Genomic DNA, 21,836 nt, shown 5'->3' with positions numbered 1-21,836 from the left:
TGTAGCCATACTAATATTAAAATATGAATGTCACTTGAAACACTACAGAGCCAATAATCATATAAAAAGTGTACCCGTAAACGCTGTACAGTTTTATACACGTTCACAATGTACTTTTGCTGCCTTCTAGATAATTTATTTTGCAACACATTACTGCACAGTTGTAAATAACTTATGTACTGTAACATCACTTCAGTTATGTGTAAAGAAATAAATTAATTAATTACATGCTCTTTGTAAAAAAATAAAATAAAATATGAATGTCATGTTTCCATTATACTTTGCTAAAGACAAATCTGTCTCTAAGTTTCCTACAAATCAATATAACAATGCAAACATAATCAGTTAAGATATTTAAATTATCCTGGAACTTAAAAATAAACTTGATACTGAGAAAAAAGTATAATTATTTATAACACAGAAAAGAAATTCTCTAGTAGATATTCAGAGAGGTTAAGATAATAACTAAAATGAGCAGCAAGCCCTTACAGTAAAAACAGTTAACAGTCCCATAGGACTGTGTTTTGATGAAATATAAATATGAAACATATAAATAAAAATGAATGTAAGATACATTGATATGTTAAAATATTTTTAAATGAATGATATGATATGATGCCAAAATATAGTTTAGTAAAAACAACTGTAAGGAGAGGAAGTAGTCTATGATCCAATTTCCCCATACCCTGACAAAATACATTAATCTAGGATTATATTTCAGAGTGCTTTAAAGCAGTGGTTCTAAAAATGATTTTGGGTAACATACCACTTTGGAACTCTATTGAGAATCTGACCAATTCCCCCAAACCTTAAATAGAATTTCTGGGAAATTTAAGTACTTCACAAAGTCTAATCACGAATGCCTTGGGTATATTAAGTCAAGGTTAAAAACTCTTGGGGTTAAAAAAAAAAAAACAAAACTCTTGTAGTCATTGTGATTACAGGACATTCCTACAGTGTTTGAAAACCATTTACTCTTAGCATTTGAAAGGTGTTGAGCTTATTTAAGCTTATTTAAATTCAAGATTATTCCTCTTGCCAAGTATCTGGAAGTGAGGTCACTTTAAGTTCAGCTCAGTTCAGTCACTCAATTGTATCTGACTCTTTGTGACACCATGGACGGCAGCATGCCAGGCTTTCCCGTCCATAATTAGCCCCTGGAGCTTGCTCAAACTCATGTCCATCGAGTCAGTGATGCCATCCAACCATCTCATCCTCTGTCATTCCCTTCTCCTCCTGCCTTTGATCTTTCCCAGCATCAGGGTCTTTTCAAATGAGTCAGTACTTCGCATCAGGTGGGCAAAGGATTGGAGCGTTAGCTTCAGCCATCAGTCCTTCCAACGAATACTCAGGACTGATTTCCATTAGGATTGACTGGTTGAATCTCCTTGCAGTCCAAGGGACTCGCAAGAGTTTTCTCCAACACCACAGTTCAAAAGCATCAATTCTTCAGCGCTCAGCCTTCTTTATGGTCCAACTCTCACATCCATACATGACCACTGGAAAAACCATAGCTTTGACTAGACAGACTTTGTTGGCAAAGTAATGTCTCTGCTTTTTAATATGCTGCCCAGGTTGGTCATAGCTTCTCTTCCAAGGAGCAAGCGTCTGAATTTCATGGCTGCAGTCACCATCTGCAGTGATTTTGGAACCCAAACATATAAAGCCTTTCGCTGTTTCCATTGTTTCCCCACCTATTTGCCATGAAGTGATGGGACTGGATGTTGAGTTTTAAGCGAACTTTTTCACTCTCCTCTTTCACTTTCATCAGTTTCATCAATAGGTTCTTTAGTTCTTCGTTTTCTGCCATAAGGATAGTGTCATCTGTGTATCTGAGGTTACTGATGTTTCTCCTGGCAATCCTGATTCCAGTTCAGCATTTTGCATGATGTACCCAGCACATATGTTAAATAAGCAGGGTGACAATATACAGCCTTGATGTACTCCTTTCCCAATTTGGAACCAGTCTGTTGTTCCATGTCCAGTTCTAACTGTTGCTTCTTGACCTGCATATTTCTCAGGAGACAGGTAAAAGGTGGTCTCGTATTCCCATCTCTTTAAACTGTTAAGTTAAATGCAGAGTCATATGCTTTTAATGATGGTTCCCAGGTGGTGCTACTGGTAAAGAAACTGCCTGCCAATGCAGGGGATACAAGAGATGTGGGTTCAATCCCTTGGTCAGGAAGATCCCCTGGAGGAGGGCACAGCAAACCTCACTAGTATTCTTGTGTGGAGAATCCCATGGACAGAGGAGCCTGGCAGGCTGCAGTTCATAGGGTTGTACAGAGTTGGACATGACTGAAGCAACTTAGCACGCACGCATGCTTTTAATGATCTATTGAGCTAAGGTAGCACTCATTTCTTTCTAAAAACTGAGCCTAATAAAGATATAAGCCTCAGCACATCACTCCAGTTGGAAGCTGAGGGAGTACTTGTCAACAGAGTCAATATTTTCCTTGGAAAGCAATTTGGGTACACTCTCAATATGAGATAAACCACCAGAAATTCCATGCCATAAAGTAGGACCGAAAAATTTCTAGCCTAGAAAAATATGTAAGTACTCTACTAAATGAATCCAACATAATAAGCATCTGATAAAGTACACCCGGTTTTTAAACAATATAAATTCTGATTATAGGCAAGATTAGACAGTGTTTGTCTTTCTCTGATATACTTCACATAGTATAACACCTTCTACATCCATCCACGGTGTCACAGATGACAAGATTTCATTCTTTTCTATGACTGAGTAATATTCCAGTATATATAAGTATTATTATTTTTTTAAACTACTCAAAATAAGCTATAATTATTAAATTAAAATTTTAATAATCTAAAAAAAACCCCAGTCATTTCTTGATTTGTTTCTTCACATGGCAGTAAATAAAAAGGACACTGTTAAACAGTATACGGCATGAATAATCTTTTGAAATTTTGAAACTATAATCCTTCCAATTTAAGAATATTCAGAACTATCTTAATTGAAAACTGCAACTAAGATGAAATTCTTTAACATTAGAGAAATATATAATCTATCTTGTATATAAAATATGCATGTAATGTCACATGTTATATATAATGATATAGCTATCCTACCTTCTATATATTATTGGTAGCTCTGCTTTTATGCAATTAACAAATCCCAAGTCATGGATATAAAGGCATAAAATAACTAGTAACAATTAACCCAAATGAATGTTCCTATAATATTTTAAAAATCTTATTTTAACTCAGCAAAATTTACTTATTTAATATCAAGTTTACATACCTGACCTTCCAAAAACCACATCCCAAGGGGAACTGATGGGCTGTTCATCTCCTTTAGCTCCACCCTCTCTATCTGCACCTTGAATTCCGACGCCAGCCACAGTGCTCACCATCTCAGCTTCTAGGTCAATCTACAGAAGTCAATACAGGTTTTATACAGTGCATCTATTTCCAACAGAACATACAGAAAACATGTTTTATTTATACTATGTGTGAACTTATATATTAAAAAACTGAGTGGTTTTAGATGTAAAATAAAAAAGGAAACATGTACAACATAAATACTTTAAAAAAAAGCTTAAGAAAAAAGGTTTATCAAGTACATGGTGATCTTGTTATTAAAATGCACAAAACTTAGTCCTTTTCATTTCTCTATCCATCCATTCCCCAACTTTCCTCTTACCCACTCGCCTTCATCATGCCTCTACCAAAACTGGAATTGACCTCAACTATAAAATATTTTTTAAAAAGGTGATATTTGAAAATGTAAAGCAGCGTCAAGAAAAACACTTCTTAAAATTAAATGCATATTTAAACTGTGCTTGGTTAGTAATTGACACATTTAGAGTTTAACATGTGGCAAGCACTGACCTCATCTATCCATCCAAACTCATATACCCCTACAACTGTGGTTTTGATTATTTCAGAGGAAACTGAGGCACAGATCATTAAGTAAGATCCCAATACCCCACAGCCAGTAAGTCCAGGATCTTGGATCTGAACCACTTCTAGCTCTACTACATGCCTCTGCTTCATAAACCAAAAAAGTAATGCATTCTACTGAAAAAAAAAGATGCTCTAGTTTCATCTGAGACTTTTCAACATCTTAGGAAAATTTTCAAACACAGAGAAAAGCTGAAAGAATTTAACTCGAGCACTTCATTTTTTCAGAGCTCCGTTTTCCTTTTTTTGAGGCAAAACTTACAATAAAATGTACAAATCATAAGGGTATCACCTGATAAATTCTCATAGATACATAAACTTGTGTGGTCCCAATGTACATAAAGATACAGAATGTTACCATCACTCCAGAAAGTTCCCTCACACCTCTTTCCAGTCATCCCCAAACCCATGGGCAAACAGTATTAAATTTTTTTTTCCATCATAGATGAGCTGTAACTCTTCTAGGATTTCAGATAAATAAAATGATACAGTAATGAACTCTTTTGGTAAGGCTTCTTTCATTTAATGTGTTTGAAATTTATCATGTTCCTTCTGATTGCTGAATAGTATTCCATCAAAGGAATATATCACAGCTCATTTACATATCTTTAAAAAATGTATTATTATTTATTTGGCTGCACTGGGTCTTAGTTGAGGCATGTGGGATCTTTAGTTGCAGCATGTGATAACTAGCTTTCTGACCAGGGATTGAACCTGGGCCCCCTGCCTTGGGAGCTCAGGGTCTTAGCCACTGGACTACCAAGTCCCTCATTTATATATTTTCTTACTGATTGACACCTGGACTATTTCCAGCTTGGGGACCTTTAAGGAGGGATGCTATTAAAGTTCTTATATAAGCCTTTTTGTGGACATGCTTTCACTTTTCTTGGGTATGTACACAGGACAATAACTGCTATGTTATAGGGCAGGTATATTAGCAGCTTGATATAAAAACTTCCAGAAGGTTTTCTCCAATGGTCTATCATTTTCATTGCTACCAATAATGTATGAGAGTTCAAATTGCTCCACATCCTCGCCAACCTCTGGTATCATTGGTTTTTTTTTTTAATTTATTTTTTTATTGAAAGATAATTACTTTACAGAATTTTGTTGTTTTCTGTCAAACCTCAACATGAATCAGCCATAGATATACATATATTCCCTCCCTTTTGAACTTCCCTCCCATCTCCCAGTCTTTTTAATTTTAATCATTACAGTGGCTATACAGTGATATTTACTGTGGTTTGAACTCACATTTCCTTCTCAACTTACAATGCTGATCATTTTACTACGTACTTGTGGTTACTGTCATAACTTCTTTTTTAAAATGTTAAAATCTTTGGCTCATTTTTTATTGGGTTGTCATCCCATTTTTCAGTCGTAGATACCTTTATATTACACGGATACTGATCCTCTTCATAGATGTATTTTTGTAAATTTTTGTGACTATTTTGTGATAGACTGTGGCCTTTCACCTTATTTTAATTATTTTGTGGCCACACCATGTGGTTTGTGGGATCTTAGTTCCCCAACTAGGAGCTGAAGTGGGCCCTCAGAAGTGAAAGCACAGAATCCTAACCACTGGACCGCCAGGGAATTCCCACGGCTTTTCACTTTAACAGTAAATTTTAATAATAAGCAGAAGTTTTATAGTTAGATAAATATGAATCTACAGGTTTTCTTCTTTTGTGATTTTTGTTACTGTGTCCTGTCTTTGAGAGACCTTTGCCTACATGCAAGTCACAAAGATATTCCTGTACATTTTCTTCTAAAAGTTTCATAGTTTTAGCATTTACATTTAGGTCTGTGATGCATCTTGAACTGATGCTTGCACATGGTGTGTGAAGCAGGGGTCATGTTTATCTTTTCCCCACGTGGGTATTTAGTTGTTCAAGTACAATGTGCAGAAATGACTCTCCTTTCTCCCAACTGACTGCTTTGATGCTTTTTAGAAGATCAAGTAATTACATAGGTGTATGGTTACCCCTAGGAGCTGGTTGTTGTTTTTTTTATCTAATCTATATACCTATCCTTATGAAACTATCACTTGTCTTGATTAGTATATAGTATAGCATTAGTATACTGCATAGCATTATAGGGTCTTGAAATCAGGTAGTATGAGTCTTTTAACTTTGTTCTTTTTCAACACTGTTTTAGATGTAGTAATCTTTGGCTTACATTTCCACACAAATTTTAGAACCCTTTTGTTAATATCTACCCAAAAAGTCTGAGGGTGTTTGGATTGGGACTGCATTAAGCCTATAGATCAATTTAGAACAAAATGAATTCTAATACTGAGTTTTGCAGTACAATACTGAGTTAATTTTTCTCAGTTCAGTTCAGTTACTCAATCATATCGGACTCTTTGTGACCTCACGGACTGCAGCACGCCAGGCCTCCCTCTCCAGCATCACCTCCTGGAGCTTGCTCAAACTCATGTCCTTTGAGTCAGTGATATCAACCAACCATCTCATCCTTGGCCATCCCCTTCTCCTCCTGCCTTCGATCTTTCCCAGCATTAGGGTCTTTTCAAATGAGTCAGTTTTTTGCATCAGGTGGCCAAAGGACTAGAGCTTCAGCTTCAGCATCAGTCCTTCCAAGGAATATTCAGGACTGATTTTCTTTAGGATTGACTGGTTTGATCTCCTTGAAGTCCAAGGGACTCTCAAGAGTTTACTCCAAAGACAGAAATATAGATGAATGGAACAAAATAGAAAGCCCAGAGGTAAATTCATGCACCTATGGACACCTTACCTTCGACAAAGGAGGCAAGAATATACAATGGAGAAAAGACAATCTCTTTAACAAGTGGTGCTGGGAAAACTGGTCATCCACTTATAAAAGATGAAACTAGAACACTTTCTAACACCATACACAAAAATAAGCTCAGAATGGATTAAAGATCTAAACATAACACCAGAAACTATAAAACTCCCAGAGGAAAACATAGGCAAAACACTCTCTGACATAAATCACAGCAGGATCCTCTATGACCCTCCTCCCAGAGTATTGGAAATAGAAGCAAAAATAAACAAATGGAACCTAATTAAACTTAAAAGCTTTTGCACAACGAAGGAAACCATGAGCAAGGTGAAAAGACAACCTTCAGAATGGGAGAAAATAAGAGCAAACAAAGCAACTGACAAAGAATTAATCTCAAAAATATACAAGCAACTCCTGCAGCTCAATTGCAGAAAAATAAACGACCCAATCAAAAAATGGGCCAAAGAACTAAACAGACATTTCTCCAAAGAAGACATACAGATGGCTAACAAACACATGAAAAGATGCTCAATATCACTCATTATCAGAGAAATGCAAATCAAAACCACAATGAGGTACCATTACACGCCAGTCAGGATGGCTGCTATCCAAAAGTCTATAAGCAATAAATGCTGGAGAGGGTGTGGAGAAAAGGGAACCCTCTTACATTGTTGGTGGGAATGCAAACTAGTACAGCCACTATGGAAAACAGTGTGGAGATTTCTTAAAAAACTGGAAATAGAACTATCATATGACCCAGCAATCCCACTTCTGGGCATACACACTGGGGAAACCAGATCTGAAAGAGACATGTGCACCCCAGCGTTCATCGCAGCACTGTTTATAATAACCAGGACATGGAAGCAACCTAGATGCCCATCAGCAGACGAATGGATAAGGAAGCTGTGGTACAACATGGAATATTACTCAGCCATTAAAAAGAATACATTTGAATCAGTTCTAATGAGGTGGAAGAAACTGGAGCCTATTATACAGAGTGAAGTAAGCCAGAAAGAGAAACACCAATACAGTACACTAATGCATATATATGGAATTTAGAAAGATGGTAACAGTGACCCTATACCTGAGATAGCAAAAGAGACACAGATGTATAGAACAGTCTTTTGGATTCTGTGGGAGAAGGCGAGGGTGGGATGATTTGGGAGAATGACATTGAAACATGTATATTATCATGTGAAATGGATCGCCAGTCCAGGCCCGATGCATGAGAGAGGGTGCTCAGGGCTGGTGCACTGGGATGACCCACAGGGATGGGATGGGGAGGGAGGTGGAAGGGGGGTTCAGGATGGGGAACACATGTACACCTGTGGTGGATTCATGTCAAAGTATGGCAAAACCAGTACAATAAAATTTGAAAAAAAGAAGAGTTTACTCCAACACCACAGTTCAAAAGCATCAATTCTTCAGTGCTCAGTTTTCTTTATGGCACAACTCTCATATCCATACACGACAACTGGAAAAATCATAGATTCAACTAGATGGACCTTTGTTGGCAAAGTAATGTCTCTGCTTTTTAATATGCTGTCTAGGTTGGTCATAGCTTTTCTTCCAAGGAGCAAGCATCTTTTAATTTCATGGCTGCAATCACCATCTGCAGTGACTGCAAAGTTTTATAGTTATGTATTGCTAAAAATTTATTCCAATATTCTGTTTTGGTTGCTAAGTAAGCAGAATTTTAAAATTCCATTTCCAGTTGACTGTTGCTGCTGCTGCTAAGTCGCTTCAGTCATGTCTGACTCTGTGCGATCCCATAGACAGCAGCCCACCAGGCTGCCCGGTCCCTGGGATCCTCCAGACAAGAACACTGGAGTGGGTTGCCATTTCCTTCTCCAGTGCATGAAAGTGAAAAGTGAAAGTGAAGTTGCTCAGTCGTGTCCAACTCTTAGCGACCCCATGGACTGCAGCCTACCAGGCTTCTCCATCCATGGGATTTTGCAGGCAAGAGTAGTGGAGTGGGTTGCCATTGCCTTTGTTCAGTTCAGTTCAGTTCAGTCACTCAGTCATGCCCAACTCTTTGCGACCCCGTGAATCGCAGTACGCCAGGCCTCCCTGTCCATCACCAACTCCCAGAGCCTACTCAAACTCATGTCCATCGAGTCGGCGACGCCATCCAGCCATCTCATCCTCTGTCATCCCTTCTCCTCCTGCCTCCAATCCCTCCCAGCATCAGGGTCTTTTCCAATGAGTCAACTCTCCGCATGAGGTGGCCTAAGTGCTGGAGTTTCAGCTTCAGCATCAGTCCTTCCAATGAACACCCAGGACTGATCTCCTTTAGGATGGACTGGTTGGATCTCCTTGGAGTCCAAGGGACTCTCAAGAGTCTTCTCCAACACCATAGTTCAAAAGCATCAATTTTTCGGCGCTCAGCTTTCTTCACAGTCCAACTCTCACATCCATACATGACCACTGGAAGAACCATAGCCTTGACCAGACGGACCTTTGTTACTAGTATATAAAAATATAGATCTTTTTACATTGACTTTGTAGTTTGTAACATTCCCAAATTTACTTATTAGTTCCAGTAACTTTGCATAGATTTCTCAGAATCTTCTATGTACATGACATGTCTCTGGCAAATAGTTGTTATTCTTCCTTTTTATCCTATATGCCTTCTATTCCTCTTTTTTGCCTCATTATAATGGCTAGTACTTTCAGTACAATGTCTAATAGGCATGGTGAACGTGATCATGCCTTGTCTTGTTCCTAACCATGAGGCGAAAGTATATAATACTTTGCATTAAGTGTAGCTGTAGGCTTTTTGTAGATGGTATTTATCCTATTGTGGACATTCATTTACATTTCAAGTTTATTAATTTTAACATGATTAAATGTTTTCTGCTGTTTTTCTGAATCTAGTAAAGCATCAGATGGCTATTTCATTCTGTTATTATGGTAAATTACATTGATTTATTTTGGTGATATCCTCTTGCATTATTTTTAGTAGCTGCTCTATAATCTTCTGAAATTATAAATAATGTTCATCAATGTAACTTTATATTTTTATTGCAACATATAATTTGTAAAAATACAATAGGCAGCCAGGGATGAGTTCTTGAAATAGATCATGATTTAAGACTTCCCTGGTGGCTCAGACTGTAAAGCGTCTGCCTGCAATGCGGGAGACCTGGGTTCGATCCCTGGGTCGGGAAGATCCCCTGGAAAAGGAAATGGCAACCCACTCTAGTACTCTTGCCTGGAAAATCCCATGGACAGAGGAGCGTGGTAGGCTACAGTCCATGGGGTCACTAAGAGTCGGACACGACTGAGCAACTTCACTTTCACTTTCTTTTCACAGAAACTGATAGGATAGTTTAAAAATTCCTTTTGGAGAAAACCTGGGCCTAGGTAATGTTATAGGAGTTTTAATAAATATTCAAAAACCATTAATTCCTATGTGAGACAAATTATTCAAAAAAAACAGGAAAAAAAAAAAAAAGAAAAAAACTTACTTTGATGAGATCAGTATGACATTGATTCCAAAATCAGATGAGAACAGTACAAGAAAATATAGAATTTATGAATATGAATTTTACAACATTGAATGTAATTTTGGATAATCAAATCTAATTTGGCTTTTAAAAAAATCATGATTAGGTAAGTTTTATTCCAGGGATAAAAAGATGATTCAACATCAAATACACCTAATAATATAATTCATCACATCAGTATACTAAGGGCAAAAAACTATACAATTATTTCCATAAATACAGAAAATGCATCTAATAAAATCATATAATAATTCTTAGTAACTAAGAGAAAATTTCTTAAGTTCGTAAATATTTTATCTCCCAAAGCTACAGAAAATGCATGTAAACTTCTGGAGAAAGTTTACATGCATTCTATTTAAGACTATGAGCATGACAAGATATCTACTATTACCACAATGCTTAAAAGCAATAATAATAAAAGGTAATGAAGTATAAAAATGAAAAGGGAAAAGATAAAACTGTTGTGTGTTTTTTCAAACAATATATTCACATGAGAAAGAAACAGAAGTTTTTGCAGAAATGGATAAGGTGATCCTAAAATTCTTATAGAATTGCGAGGGATTCAGGAATGGTCAAAAAATGTTGACAAAGAAGTAAGCAGGAAGACTCATACTTTCTGATTTCACAGCTTATTAAGTTATGGCAATCAAAACAGTGTGATATTACCATAAAGACAGATAAACAGACCAATGGAATAGACGTGAAAGTCTGGATATAAACCCATGCAAGTATGAATAATTGATTTTCTAAAGGCTGCCAAGACTACTCAAAGCAGAAAGAACAGTCTCTTCCATAAACGGTTCTGGGATAACTAGATGTCCACATGTAAAAGAATGAAGTTGAACCCTTAGCTATGACAAACCTAGACAGCATATTAAAAAGCAGAGACAAAGGTCCATCTAGTCGAAGGTATGATTTTTCCAGTAGTCATGTATGGATATGACAGTTGGACTATAAAGAAGGCTGAGGATTGAAGAACTGATGCTTTTGAACTGTGGTACTGGAGAAGACTACTGAGAGTCCCTTGGACTGCAAGGAGATCAAACCAGTCCATCCTAAAGGAGATCAGTCCTAAATATTCATTGGAAGGACTGATGCTGAAGCTGAAGCTCCAATCCTTTGGCCACCTGATGGAAAGAACTGACTCATTTGAAAAGGCCCTGATGCTGGGAAAGATTGAAGGCAGGAAAAGAAGGGGACAACAGAGGACAAGATGGTTGGATGGCATCACCAACTCAATGGACTTGAGTTTGAGCGAGCTCCAGGAGATGGTGAAGGACAGGGAAGTCTGGCGCGCTGCGGTCCATGGGGTCACAAAGAGTCGGAGTGAGTGACTGAACAACAACAACCCAAAAGAAATAAAAATGTATGCCCACACAAAACTTCTATGTGAATTATCTGTAATAGCCAAAAATTGGAAACACCTTAAATGTCAACAACTGGTTACTGGATAAAATGTGGTTTATGCACACAATGGAATGCTCTTCAGCAGTATAAAGGAACTCCTGACATGTTACATCATCAGTGAACCTCAAAAACATTACACAGAATGAAAGAAGCCAGACACACAGAAGAAGCCATCCATTATATGATTCTATTTATACAAATGCTCAAAAGAGGCAAATTTATAGAGACAGAAACTGGGGGATGGAAATGGGGATTAATTATAACTGGGTATGAGGGTTCTTACTAGGAAGATGAAAATGTTCTAAAACTGATTTATGATAATGGTTTCGCAACTTGTTAAAATTACTAAAAATTCCTAAATTATATACTTGAAATGGGTGACCTTTATTCTATGGAAAATGTATCACAATAAAGTTCTTAAAATACTACAGATTTTATAATATAAGGTCAGTTCAGTTCAGTCGCTCAGTCGTGTCTGACTCTTTGTGACCCCATGAATTGCAGCACACCAGGCCTCCCTGTCCATCCATCACCAACTCCTGGAGTTTACTCAAACTCATGCCCATCGAGTCAGTGATGCCATCCAGCCATCTCATCCTCTGTCGTCCCCTTATCCTCCTGCCCCCAATCCCTCCCAGCATCAGGGTCTTTTCCAATGAGTCAACTCTCCACATGAGGTGGCCAAAGTATTGGAGTTTCAGCTTCAGCATCAGTCCTTCCAATGAACACCCGGGACTGATCTCCTTTAAGATGGACTGGCTGGATCTCTTTGCAGTCCAAGGGACTCTCAAGAGTCTTCTCCAACACCACAGTTCAAGTGCATCAATTTTTCAGCGCTCAGCTTTCTTCAATCCAACTCTCACATCCATACATGACCACTGGAAAAACTACAGCCTTGACCAGATGGACCTTGGTTGGCAAAGTAATGTCTCTGCTTTTTAATATGCTATCTAGGTTGGTCATAACTTTCCTTCCAAGGAGTAAGCATCTTTTAATTTCATGGCTGCAGTCACCATCCACAGTGATTTTGGAGCCCAAAAAAATAAAGGTCACATACAAATAAAATACTACAGGTTTTAAAAGGTCACAAACAAACAAAAAGATGTGAATTAAACACATCAAAAAGGCTGCCTATAGGTATAGTTATGCACAGGGAATGGCAGGGGAAATGGAAATGGAGATGAGGAGGAGTTTACAAATAAGTAAGTAAGTTATTTCTAACAAGAAACAGGCTGACATGGAACAATGATGTTCGTGAGGTATAAACATAGGAGTATGATCCACCCTCTGCAAATGAGATCTTAAAAATGTAAAATAAACATTTTTATAGATTTTAAAAGAGAGGAAGAAATAATTCTACATCATTTCCTTTTTCTGAAGATACTAAACTGTCATATAATATAAAAATGACTCCAAGTAACCTATATTTGTTATGATGATTATGCTATCAATACTTTAGAACCCACTAAGTTCTAAAGCAAGAGAAATTAACGTGTATTCAAAAAAGAACAAGTATTCCCTCTACCTTGTGGGCTAAATACCTTATTACCTCATTATTCTCTTCGATATCTATGATACTCTGATGAATTTTAGAAGCACAGAGCCCAAAAAAGATAATGATAAAGAAATACTGACCTTTAAGGAGCAACAGAAAACCACGTTTGCTCGAAGTACACAACGTTAAGTTATCAGTCCTATGAAAAGTTCTGCCAAATAGGGCTTCTTGGTCAAGTAAGTTTAGAAATACTGGACACACATCTATCCCCCCACTAATGTATGCACAATATATTGGCATATTAAAATCTAAGAAATTTTCTAAGAGGTTTAAAAAACAAATCTGCTTTAATTTAAAAAGCCACAAAATCTTTTTCTCATGTAACATCTTTTCATATTAGGATAAACACACTTTAGAAAATGCTTTAGTCAACAGATGTTACTTGCTTATAAATTCATTCAATAAATATCTATTAAATTTACCTACTGTGGGCCAGGCTCTGTTTTAGGTGCTTAGAATTTCAGTAGTAAAGAAAATAAATTTCATGCCTGTGTGGGGATTTACATTACAGTGATTATTATCATTATATGTTCTACATGTTTTTTCCTATTTTATGTATAATTATCAACTAAGTATATTAGTTGACAATTTTGCCAATATAAATAGGCAAAAACATCAAGAGAGAGAAATAGAAAAGCAAGGGAAGTCCCTGAAATAGTATGTTCAGACAGAATGGATTAGATGAACTTATTTTCCAAATAGATGGCATGTTAAAGAACGATAAATTACAGCCAAAATACTCATCTGTAAGAAATGCTTAAAATAACTAGGTAATACTATGCAGTCATATTCATATGACTAATATGGGGAAAAAAAGTTAAGGGAGAATGCAAAAACTATGTATATACATTATGATTCCATTTGTTTAAAAAGGAAGATTCTCTAAAGACAAAATTAATTTGTGTATGAGTAGAAAACTTCTGAAGACACAAATTTTAACAATGGTTGGTTACCACTAGGGAGTCCAAATAGATCACTTGGGACTTTTAAACTCTTTAAGTATTACATCATTTAAAAAAAAACAAGATCATATATTGCTACTATAATGAAACTAAAAAAATATTTAAGTCTAATTAACACATAAGTATTCTCAGAGAAAACATAAGGGCTGAAGGGAGGCAGAAATGTGTGTTTGTTTTTTTCCTAGATTTGAGAAAATTTAACTGAAAAGGGACAAAGCATCACTTTACAAACTGATTAGGAAGATACCTCAAATTGAGGAGCCTTAGGGTGATTAGGCACATGACTTTGAAATAAAGGATTAAAAAAAAGGACTTGATGGATTTGCCCTCTGTGACAATAGGCTGACCCACAGAAAAACAAGCTACATAAGAATAAAGTTAAAGCAAGTACCTCTGAGAAAAACTGAATGAGGATGATCTAAAATATTTAAGCAACACCCTCTCATTTCAAATATTTATGTAGCAAGTATATATAAGTTTTTCTGATTGGAAGTATTAAAACTTTATTTAAAATGGAAAATTACCTTTCTTATCAGGTGATTTTCTGTATCTGCCACATATATGATATTATTCATTATGGCTACACCTTGTGGTGAATGAAAACTTGACTCTGAAAAGATTCCATCTTTTCTTCCAGGGTTGGGTCCTAAAAGACAAAGCAACCAAAAGAGAAAATTTTTCTTAACCCAAAGGAAAACAAGCAAACAAAAAACCCAAAATAAAAACTTGTATTTAAAGCTGGGATTTTAATATAAATGATACTTCTGCAGTTCATGGGGTCGCAAAGAGTCAGACATGACTGAGCCACTGAATAATAACAACTGTTTCCCAAGATACCTGTTTTTCTCAGGAATAAGTTTTGCAAGTGACAGGACTTACTACATAATGGTTACTGAAATACTTTAGTAGTGTGTATCAGAAGAAATTAATTCAAAAGGCATCTATTACCTAGACTAGAAAGAATTAAAAATAATTTAAATCTTTCAGCATCTAGATGAATGATTTTTAACAATTTTGGAACATAAACTCCTTCGATAGTAACAGTGAAAATTATGAGCCCTTCCCTTACAAAAATACACATGCCCATTAAATGTCTGGAGAAGGAAATGGCAACCCACTCCAGCACTCTTGCCTGGAGAATCCCATGGATGGAGAAGCCTGGTAGGTTACAGCCCATGGGGTCATTAAGAGTCGGACATGACTGAGTGACTTCACTTTCACTTTTCACTTTCAGAAGGAAATGACAATCCACTCCAGTGTTCTTGCCTAGAGAATCCCAGGGACAGAGGACCCTGTTGGGCTGCCGTCTATGGGGTCGTACAGAGTCAGATACAACTGAAGCACCTTAGCAGCAGCAGCATTAAATGTCACAAACAATTTCAAGGGGTTCACAGGTCATGAGGATCATTCAAGCATTCCTTAATAGCCCACGAATCCCAACTTAACAGACTTGGTTTAAACCCCAGCTCTACTTAGCTGTTGATCTAGGCAAGTTCTGTGTGACAAAAGTTTCTCTTTTGTAAAATGGAACTAATAATATATCTAACTTATAGCACTGTGTACATTAATACAGGTAAAGTGCTCAGAATAATGCCAGGTATATTTTGGTTGTTTGTTATTATTAATAACACTATTATTGTTGATGATGAGAGCTCTCTGAGGGGGAAAAAAAGGGAGAGTACTGTGGTCACTTCAGATTGGAGAGTACTATGTACTATATAACCCCTTCGCATATATTCTTGAGCCACATTAGCAGAGTAAAAGATCTAGTAGAGTGAGACCACCACCACCACCAAGAATCTTTTAAAGCACATCTGATCAGTGTCTCCTGAGTGCATCTGACCACAAAATTCTCTTTTAAAACTTGCAGAATAACTATAAATTTATCACAAGATAACAGTACTTCTAGAAACATGTATGGAAAAGGTAGTTTGCTGCTGGTTTCTCTGTTTAACAAAGGAGAATATCCATCTAAACTATTTTGAAAATTTGAGAAGCTATTAAAAAAACTTTAAATTATTTAAATGTAACTTGCTATAACACATGTTTTTGAGTAACAATTCTCTGCCTGTTACAAATTAAGATACAAAGTTGCCAAAGCAAAATAAACAACACAGAACACACACAACAGAAACAACAAACAAATGCATTCAAGAGCTAAGGGAATATTATCTTGGCATAATAACAACCCCAGGGCTTAGGGTATGATTAGTTTATCTGCATCCTTCCTTATGTACTAACAGTGCAGTATGACTAAATCAAGACTGCAAAGAGATGAATTACTTTTCTCTTTGACTAATATGTTTTTGGATGTCATTTCAGCCTGGATGAGCAGGATTAATAGTGTACTTAGTAGATTTTATTAATTAGGTAAGATGTCAATAAGAGCCCTTTTAGATACAGACCAGGGAGATATGGAAGAAAATGACCTACGCCTATATGATACTTTTATTTTGCTACAACCAAAGGCAATGGATTCAAAAACATGCTTAAGTTCTTATGGAAGGAGAGAAAAGTATAATGTTATACAAATTCTAGGTTATTTATTTTCTAACCTAAGTCTCAAGTTCTTAGTGTATAATCTTGGTCTTAAAAAAGATATGGCTATATTTTGATGGAAAGGGAAATACAATACTTTCATATAAAATGACCCAAATCTAAAATGTATACAGTATTTTCATAAGATACAATAAAGTGGCAGTTTTTTGAACAAACAAGATAGGATATACAGATATACTTGAAAATTATACAAAAGATTTCCTCCTTCTGATCTTAATGGAATTTTTTTGGGTAGTTTTGGTTGTTTTTGAGGAAGTGAGAAGACATTAATTCAGACACCCCACGTTAATTAACAAAATAATTTCTGATGAAGTTAACAGTCAATGTATATTGCCCTTCTGTAGTTATTTATAAATTTCCATTTTAATACATTTCTCTGAATAATTTTTACATATATAATGTGAAATACATTATATATATCATAATCAGCAAACTTTACCTCCAATGCTGTACTGAGTTTGTCCATTCTTCCAGACGACCAAAATTCTATGATGTCCAGTGTCTGCTATTACCAATCTATTAGAAACATGGTCCACTGTTATTTTGCCAGGAAACAGCAATGGTGACGGTGGCAAGGAATCTTTATAGAGTTTTATTCCAATTTTATTAGGTCTGATCTGTCCCCTGTCTTTGTAATACTTTAAAGCTATTGAAGTATATAAAAATAATTTCTCTTTATGTCCTTCTCCAATCAAAGAAAACAACATGTTTCCACGGGGTCCAAGTATGATCAGAGTCGGCCAGCAGGAAACTTCTAGTTCTTGCCAAAGGCTGGCATCTGCATCATTAACCACAGGGTGGGTGATGTTGTATCGAAGAACAGCACTCCTAATATTATCCAGGACTTTTTCATTTGGAAACTTAGCCGAGTGAACACCAACAATCAGAAGACCATCTAAATGCAAAAAATTAAAAGTTGAACATTATTAAGTATTAATATTTGACTATCACTATCCATATATTAGGGTTGGGGTCATTAATAAGTATAAACAGATAAAAAGAGAAAAGATAGGACTAAATCAGTATCTTCAACTGTATTTAAGCTCAAGAATAAAAAAATTAACATTTAAATCTAAACTCAATCTTGATGACTACATAAAAACCACATATGATCAAAATCACGTAGCAACTTTAAGTTTAAAACCCTGTGTCCTTTATCTAGATAAAGCTTTAAAATAATTTTTTATTTTATTAAGAAGATGTTGAAATTTTGTAACCTTTTCCCACCTATTTTAAGCTCCTTTAAAATTCACAAAGACTATGATTGTTTTCTGCTGGTACTGACTGTCACATTATCCTCTTAAATATTTCTGATCTAACTACATCATAGATTAACAGAATGAATAGGAACAAGATGTTTCCATAAGGTCCTTAATTTATTTAAAATTCCTACTGTATAGCTCTTAGAACAGATCATATTATAGACAGCAGAATTGCTGAAAACCAAAAACAAAATATTTCTTTTACCTAATCAATACAGCATATCAAGAAAATAACACAGAAAAAAAAAAAGTATGAAGTGTTAGGCTGGATTCACAGAAAAACTCAGTATTGACTACCAAGGTGATAGAGGTAATAATAGCCATGTAAATTAGAATCTCCCAACATATTCATTAAAAACTATACAAACCAGTATGAAGAAAAAATAAAACCACACAAATTGGAAGGTCTAAGTACCAGACAGCCCATCCTTCCATTACAACTAGCAACTCTAAATCAAAACACACACACACACACACACACACACACACACACACATGTCTGATGGCTGAGAACAGCAAACAAAAGCAGGGAAACTGAGAGAGGGGTCAGAATTTGGAAAAGCAAATTACAGGAGGGCGCGTTTCCAGCTGTATTTTGTTTCCCCTTTCACAGCTGTGCATTGAGAATGGGCCCCAGTGAGCCTGTGGAGCAGTTTCAGAAGATCTATCTACTATTCATGGCACAGGAATCTTAGAAGGAGAGGAGCAAGAGACTGGGGCAGAAAAAATACATAACACCAGAGCTTCCAAAATTTGATTAAAGATATAAACACACAGAATTCAAGGTTAGTACACCTTAAAGATAAACTGAAAGAAAACCATGCCTACCTACATCATTAAGTTCTGAAAACCAAAGATTAAAAAAAAAACCCCACAAACGTCTTGAAAGCAGCTGCAGAAAAAAAGACACAGTGAAGAGTGGCACCTTGGAGAATGAGGTAGAAGGGCAGTGGGGAGGAGTGAGAAGGCCTGTACACTTAAAATACACTGTATGTCAAATATGCAGCAATAAAGTTCTTAAAAAAATAGAATAAGCTCCCTGAATTCAAATTCTGGCTTTACTACTTGCTAAGTTACCTGAGGCATGGCACTAAATCTCTCTGTGTTATCAGTTTTCTTATTTTTAGAATGGGAAAATAATAGTAATTGCCTCACAGGTCAGCTTTGAGGATATAGAGATAATCTGTATAAGACATTTAGCATAGTACCTAGTACACTGTAAAACTGTAAAACCTCAACAAATGTTCATTATTATTATTTAAGTTATAAGTACAAAGATAACCAATAAAAGAGAAATATAGCATTTTCTATGTATCAAAAGAAATTAGTAATGTAAAATAGAAAAAAAGCATATCATGTTGAGAAACAACAAATAAAACCTAATATACAAAATAACACATAACTATACATAATAATACTTAAAAATAAATGTGAATGGGTTTAATTCATCTATTAAAAAGATTCGGACACATTCTGTACATCAGAGACACATCGAAAACATAGTGAACCAGAAAAGCAAAAAATAAAGATATGGGAAAAGATGTGGGCAAACGAAAGGATAGGAACAGAAGGGTGTAATTCTGGTAAACAGGATATATCTGGGAGAAGGAAATGGCAACCCACTCCAGTATTCTTGCCTAGAGAATCCCATGGACAGAGGAGCCTGGTGGGCTGCTGTCCATTGCGCACAGAGTCGGACACGACTTAGCAGCAGCAGCAGCAGTGGGATATACCTAACAAGACAGATGTCAATCCTCACAGCATTAAACACAGGAAGAAATTTTTTAATGTGAAAGCATTTACAACAAAGATAAACAACTAGGAATACCCCCAAGGAATAAAGGAAGCAACTTGATAAAGCAGACACACTCCAGTAATAAAAAATACACCTTCCTCTCAAGTATATATGGGATATTTATAAATACTGATCACAAAGAAAGGATTATAAAGATTACATTCTAAACCACAATACAGTAAAACTGGTATTATTAACAAAAAAATTGTCTTTTGTTTCAGAAAAACTCCACTATTCTTGCATGTTTCTCCTTTACTCCTACACTAACACCACTTAAAAACTGCTGACACCAGATGGGTGGGTTTTTTCCCCCACACTAGGCAACTGTTTGCAACAACTTTTGGGTGTTCTCAATTCTAACATGGGGGCAGTCACTCACAAGACTGCCCTCCCACTTCTGATGCCAACAGCAAGTCACAGGTCCCCAAGATAGCCACACTTCTGTTCAAATTGGCTACAAATCAGATTTCCATGACCCTTCCCTTGGATTAGATTATTTGCTAGAAGAACTCACAGAACTCAGAGAAACACTTATGGTTTACTGGTTTATTGTACAAGAGTATGATAGAACATACAGCCAAACATCCAGATGGAAGAGAGAACATAAGGCTAGGTATGTGGGAAGGGGTACAGAGCTTCTACGTGCTCTCCCAGTCTGCCACTATCCCAGCTCCTCCTGTGTTCACCAACTTAAGTTCTTTGAGCTCTATACCCTTGGAAATTTTATAAAGGCTTCAACACAGAGGCATGGTCCATCATTAACTCCATTTCCAGCCTCTTTCCCCTCTCTGGAGAAGAGGGATGGGAGGTGGGGGTGGTAGGGGTCTGAAATAATCAAGCTTCTAATCATGGCCAGGAAAAGAGAATAAATCAAAAGAAAGCAAGTAATAAACAAGAAATTCATGAGATTAAAAAAAATTTTTTTAATTCAGCATTCACTCCTGACAAAAAAATTATAAAAAACTGAAAAATGGGAAATAGGAATTGATGAGTATTTTCTTTCAGTAGGAAAGTTAACCTTAATCACATTTATTGATGTGATTGTTTGTTGATCAAACCTTTTGTATTTCTCTATATTGTAATTACTGCATATTAGGTTACAGTGTGTCTATTTGGTATGCCCATTTTCCTTTTTTTAAAAGACATTTTGGAGGTTTTAGGAAGGTTTTTATTTTTGTTTCAGTGGTTATTTTCTATTAATATTTTTTATCATATTATAAAAGTATTAATTCCCATTTTTATAATCTTTTATGATCTGGTCTACCATTTTTAAATGGTATCCTTTAACTGCCACTTATTACCTATACAATTATCAATAGTCTGTTTCCCCACTTTCACTTTTATTTCCATTTTTCTTTAGTAGGATTCTTTCTAATTCTGTCAGAATATATGATTCTATATTACTCTTCAACTCTTGGGTTGTATTCTGCTGATTTAGCTAGGTTGCAACTGTTGTCCAGTAGTCTATTCCCGGTCTAGTTCTGGGTTGTCCTGGACCACGAGATACTTTGAGAGAACTGGAAGGTGTAAAGCAGCCGCAGCCTGATCCTCTCCTGTGGGAAGACTGGTGCAGGCACAGGCGCTGCTGCAGTTCACACACGCTCCTCATCCGCCGGCTCACCTGGAGGGCTGTGGGGGAGCGGCTGGGCCCCGGAGCCGCACTAGCTCGGCCAAATCTCCTCCCTCAGCATGTCCAACTCCTGGGCCAGGTTGAGCGGCTAGCTCCATGATGAAGTGAACAAACATATTCTGCTGGTCACCTCATTACTTAAGTTGGAAGTTGACATGGGCTGCAGCTCATCCTTAAGGGATTCCAGTTCAGGCATATAGGTTGTAGTTTGCCCTTGTTCTCCCCTACTTCATATCCATCTTTCCTTTTCAACTGCCTGACCTCCTGACTTCGAGTTGAGCCATCAGACATACAGGCAACAGCTACAGGTAGCCTAACTAACCAGCACAAAAATGTATCCACGAGATTATTCACTGTTTGTATTAGAAACACCGTTAAGAGCCTGGTGCGCTGCAGCCCCTGGGGTCGCAAAGAATCAGACATAACTTAGCGAGTGAACAAAGGGTCAATACACAGGACAGCAG

General features: G+C 36.5%; 1 protein-coding gene across 1 annotated transcript in view; it reads right to left on the bottom strand.

Moving 5' to 3' along the window:
- Positions 1 to 21,836, bottom strand: part of NHLRC2 (NHL repeat containing 2) — a 62,544-nt gene that overhangs the window by 24,295 nt on the left and 16,413 nt on the right. The window contains exons 3-5 of the mRNA XM_065923382.1: positions 17,125 to 17,580; positions 14,651 to 14,772; positions 3,269 to 3,398 (exon numbers count right to left, since the gene is read on the bottom strand). Of these exons, the coding sequence (XP_065779454.1) occupies positions 3,269 to 3,398; positions 14,651 to 14,772; positions 17,125 to 17,580 (708 nt within the window). The remainder of the gene's footprint in view (positions 1 to 3,268; positions 3,399 to 14,650; positions 14,773 to 17,124; positions 17,581 to 21,836) is intronic.

Source organism: Muntiacus reevesi, chromosome 2 (assembly GCF_963930625.1).
Source record: "Muntiacus reevesi chromosome 2, mMunRee1.1, whole genome shotgun sequence".
NCBI lineage: Eukaryota > Metazoa > Chordata > Mammalia > Artiodactyla > Cervidae > Muntiacus > Muntiacus reevesi.
This window is presented reverse-complemented; position numbering and strand designations above follow the sequence as displayed.